Source organism: Panicum virgatum, chromosome 1N, assembly GCF_016808335.1.
Source record: "Panicum virgatum strain AP13 chromosome 1N, P.virgatum_v5, whole genome shotgun sequence".
NCBI classification, from domain to species: Eukaryota; Viridiplantae; Streptophyta; class Magnoliopsida; order Poales; family Poaceae; genus Panicum; species Panicum virgatum.
Window position 1 is genome coordinate 36087580 of NC_053145.1, and position 5233 is coordinate 36092812.

The window sequence follows — 5233 nt, forward strand, 5'->3', positions numbered from 1 at the left end:
ATGTCGAGAACCAGTCAGGATGCTTTCCACCTATTACTTCTGGCCCTCCAATCCAATGGCATGAATGGAATAAAAAACCAGACGATGAGAGTCAGGTCTCTGAACTACTCGAGCGAATTGCCGTCTTGAGGCAAAATATGTTGACTGGAGAAGTTGTTGTATTCGACTGGATGGGGCGAAGGATCCAACCATTACAGGCTTGGGAAACCCTTGGATTCCAATATCAAGGAACAGCTGATCCATCGAGGTACTCGAAGGAAGAGATCTCGGATGATATAGTGTTTAGTCGAGTACAACGACAGTTGAGGAACTTAAAGAAAGTTCCAGTTGTACTTGATGCTTTTTCTGCTGAAAATCCACCGAAGCAGGTACTTTGACAAGAGTAGTCGATACATAGAAGTCGAGTACTTATCATAGTGTAAATCTGATAGGATTTGGTTTCTGTAGGAGGACATGGATTGTTTTAAGAGTAGTCCTTCGCTGCCAGGCATTTATTCGCCCTTTTGTTCTTCTAATTTCCTCGATCTATTAATCAAATCTAAGTATGTCCATATGAAGTTTCATACGAACAATACTTATGCATGGTTTTGATTGTGCAGATGAAGAAGAAACTGGAGGGAGCAGTGATAGGGATCTCAGCCCTACTCCGAGTGCCGATACCCAAACCGGGCATCCAAGAGGTACTCGATCTGCGGGGAGGAAGCGTTGTAGCTCCTCCCAGACTACTAGCGATAGGTAAGTAGCTGGGTGTTTTTAGAATCGAGTAGTTCTGCCTTCGATTTGCTGACTTGTATTTTTCTTTTCAAGCTCTGCGGCTAAAATGCTACAAATCGTATCATCTGGGGATGAAACTGTGGTGGGACAAACTGTCCCCTCCACCACAGTGGACCCGTCAAGTGGGATCGGGGCTACTCCTTCAGCGAGTAGTTCCGATGTGAATAAAACTGTTGATGCGGGTAAGCTGGTCGTGATTACAAAGCCTGCCCGCAAATTTGGCATCAAGGGGTTTACCCTAATAAGAGCTCCTACGTAAGTGTAGCGAAAATGGCCTCTCATGCCATATTTCAATATAATGTTTTGGTGATTGATATAGACAACACAACACTTGGACTAATATGATTGTTAAGATGACCATTCTCAAGCTTTTAGGTTCAAGTGATGACAAATAGAAGATAGGTGTAGCAAGACCCGAAGGGCCGCCCCTACGGTGGTTCCAAAGGACAAAGAATTGAAGAGACCGTGAAGAAATCCAAGTCGAAAAGATCAAGACGAAGACAATTTGCTATCACCGGTTAAACCGATGATGAGCAAATTGCACTCATCGGTGCAATGAACTTGGCACCGGATTAACCGACGTTGGGTGTTTTACACTCACCGGTGTAATGGACTTGGAGGCCGAAGAGACAGCAGGAGTTTTACAGGCACCGGTTAAACCGACGATCAAGGCAAAGTGAGCATCAGTGCAGTTGTCCAGAGACTCCAGTTTTCGGGGGGTTTCTGAGCCTGCACTCACTGGTTAAACCGACGATGATTTCAAGAGCATTGGTGCAATTGATCAAGTAGCCGTTGGAGCAGTAACGGCTAAGTTGCTGGGAAAATACACTCACCGGTTAAACCGGTGATGACATAAACTGAGCGTCGGATCAACCGGCGTTAAGGGATTTCGTCAGCCTTTTTCCAACGGCTAGTTTGAAGGGTTGGGCTATATATATGCCTCCCCACGCCTCATTTGCGTGTGCTGGAGTTGCTGAAGCCTACTACACTTGAGAACACCTCCAACCACCATAGAGCATCAGTGTACATCATAGAGGCTTAAGCACACTTGTGAGAGTGCTTAGTGCTTGTAATAGGGATTAGTTCTCGCGAGAGCTCCGTTGAGAGAAGCCTTGCTATGGCAAGCATCTTGTGTACTCGTTGTGTGACCCTCTGACTTGGTGTGGAGAGGCAACAACACTTTGTGCGGGGAAGGAGACCCCTCTTGGTGAGAAGTTCCGATAGTGAAGACGGTGCCATGGGTGACGCTTCGAGAGAGACGGTGGCGGTGGCCTTGTCTTGGTGACTTGGGGTCACTTAGCCTTTGCTTGCCGGGAGCCTTGGTGGCGAATGCAAGACGGTGATCAAGCGGAGAGACTCGGCATCACACTTGTTCGTGTTGGACAAGTGGCCGTGGACGTAGGGAGGGACTTGGTGTCCTAACCGAACCACGTTAAATCGTGTGTCTTGGTGTCTTCACGGGAGTTTGCATATTCTCTCCCTTACCTCTTTACTTACCGTATTACGTTTCCGCATTTACTCTTTCTTGCATGCATTTACTTTCCTAGTTAGTTTGATTAGGATTGGCTATAGGTTGCAAGTCTTTTAGGGGTAAGTAGAGAGTAGCATAGATAAACCTTAGTCATAACTAGCATGTGTAGAATGTGTTAGGTTCATCTCATGCAAATAGATTGAGCCCTAGGATAGAAAGCGATTAGCGACCCTATTCACCCCCTCCCCCTCTTGGGTCGGACACCCCGGTGATCCTTACAGTAAGTTCCTTAGAACTTGTAGCCATAGGATCTGTTTTTTGAGTCTAGTAGTTTTTAACTACTTTGTCCTTGCAGAGATGCAGTCCTGGAGGAGGATGTGGAGACTGGGAACAACTCAACTTCCCATTCGGGGGTGGAGAAGCCCCCGAACACTCCCGACATGAGTGCTCATGATGCAGAGGCGATGGTTGACTCCATGCTTCTGGACTCTCCATTGCCGAACTTGGAGAGAGGCAATGAGGAAATCCCAGAAGGCGATGGAAGCGGCAAGCTTCCAGAAGGAGGAGAAGGTGAGAAGCTTCCTGAGGGAGGCAATGACAAACAGCCTGCGGAGACCCCTACAGGTAAAGCTTGTAGTGCCTTGTAGGAAAGGTATCCTTCTATTTGCTCTTAATGTGATTAAGTAGCGTGTTCTTTCTTTAGATTCCCAAGTGACGAGGAATACTGTAGAAAGGTCAGAAGATGTGCCCAAGAGGACTGTAGCTGATGTGCTGGCGAGTGCTTCCCAGGTCACATCGGGAAGTGGCTTGCCACGAGAGAAGGTGGAACTTGCTTTCAAACTGCTGGAAGTAAGTAGTCGAATACTTCGAGTACTTTTTGTGGTAGATCAAGTAGTATACTGATCTTTTTGTTTTTGCAGGAAGCGTTGGGACGGAAGGATGGCCAGTCCCAGGATGAGGCAGAGCTAAATGCTCTGAAAGAGAGGGTTAAGACTCTCTCATCTGAGAAGGCTGCTCTTGAGGGAAAGCTGAAGAAGCTCTCTCAGTCAAAGAAAGGTTGGTCTTTAGCATTTCATATGCATTCAACTAGTAGATCTGCTTTGTGTTTATAAGATTTTCTTTCTATCGAGTACACAGCTTGTGCAGAATCTTTAAAGATTCAAGAAAGCTTGGTACTGGATCTAAAGACTCTTGTGTGCCGCAACGCAGATGAAATAGAGAAGCTCAAGAAGATCAAGGAGGACTCTGATCGGGAGGCGGCGTCGACTGTCCAGCAGATCAAGACCCTGTCTGAATCACGAGACTCGATGCATCGAGAACTTGTGGAGCTGTGGGAAGTCAAGGGTGCCGCCCTGGAGGTAGCTGAGGCCATGGATATCTAGTTAGGGACGGAGATGAACCACTCACATTGGCTGGGAGGCTTCGCAAAGTTCCCGGAGCCTTTGAGAGGTTTGTCTCCACCATCACCCGCCACTACGTGGGTCACATACTGGGGTTGGTGAAGTCCTATTGGACAACCACTCGTCTGGACGCCCTTGGACAAGGAACTAGAGCTGATTGTACAGAAGACAAATTTCGTCAGTATTTGGCAGAGACTTCCGGAGTGGCCGATCCAATTGTAGAATCCTTGAGCCAGGTAGGGTCTCCTTGAACTTTTATTTTAATTGAGTTGGCTTGTGGGCCAGGAGTATTTTTGAACAAATACTGAATATTTGTGTAATGTTAAGTACCCATTTTGTATTTGGATTGCGGAATCCTTTGATATGTCGAGTAGTTGTACTCGAAGATCCTGAGTGTAGGCAGCATCGGGCCCACTTAGTCATGGTAGTAGATACAAGAAATTGTATCCGTCAGTGCCTTGGATGGCGAGGTTTTCTCGAATAGAATCGAGTTTGTATGGTTCTGAATCGAAACCATGGTGCTGACCGGTTAGGATTGAATCCCGCGGGATTAACCAAGTGGGAATAGCACTATAAGACTGTTCAAAGCCGTGGCTTAGTGTGGGTTTCCTGTTCAAAGGAAATGTTTTGTTAGCGCGTAGGTATTGTGGATTTTGATGTCCAATCTAGGGGAGAACTCTTATCGAGTATTTAGGGATTATAAGATGTTCCTTGATAGATGGGAGGACAGGCAGCTCTCGACAACTACTCAGAGTGCTAAGAGAAAACAGGAGCTCTTTTTGTATCTCAAGCAAGCGAGTAATACCCGTCAAGTACTTGAGGCAGAAAGATTCTGTAGCGAGAATTCCCATAGTAAACTGAGCAAGCGGGAAACTTATGTCAACCCATTTTAGAGTATCAAGAAATGATCTTTATTCGTTAAGAGATTTCGTAGTTGACCAGTTAGGATAGACCTTTTTTGGTTTCCCAGGTAGTATGCAACTGTTTGCCAAAATATCCCAAACTATTCGATCGTATCGAGTAGTATGTCCTATTAATGGACTGGATTGATTTCTAGAATAGGACTGTTAAGATTGAACTCCGTCGAGTTAACCAAGACGTGAATATTCTAAAAACATCCCAAACTTACTTGAGCAGGGCGAGTAAGATGTCCTGCCTGAGGACTGGAGTAACTCTAGAGCAAGTCTGTTAGGTACTAACCCCGTCGGGTTGTCGAAGACGAAGGTGCCGAAAAAGTATCCAAAACCTACTCGAGCTGGCGAGTAGGGTGTCCTTTAACAAGGACTGGAGTCATCTTTAGGACAGAACGGTTAGGTGCGAGCCCCATCGGGTTGCCCAAGACGAAAATGTCAAAAAGATATCCAAAACTTACTCGAGAAAGGGAAGTAAGGTGTCCTTTTAACTAAGGACTGGAGTGATCCTTAAGATAGAACTGTTAGGTACGAACCCCGTCGGGTTGCCCAAGACGTAAATATCAGAAATATATCCAAAACTTACTTGATCGAGGCGAGTAAGGTGTCCTTTTAATCAAGGACTGGAGTAACTCTTGGTTAAGTCTGTTAGGTACTAACCCCGTCGGGTTGCCCAA

At 46.1% G+C, this 5233-nt stretch overlaps 1 protein-coding gene across 1 annotated transcript; it reads left to right on the plus strand.

Annotated features, from left to right (window-relative positions):
• Positions 1-541: 541 nt before the first annotated feature.
• Positions 542-4755, plus strand: LOC120655712. The gene is made up of 5 exons (XM_039933675.1): positions 542-735; positions 2601-2869; positions 2949-3094; positions 3166-3301; positions 3455-4755. The coding sequence occupies exons 1-5, from the start codon at positions 578-580 to the stop codon at positions 3625-3627; spliced, it is 882 nt and encodes a 293-aa protein (XP_039789609.1). The 5' UTR covers positions 542-577; the 3' UTR covers positions 3628-4755.
• Positions 4756-5233: the final 478 nt, after the last annotated feature.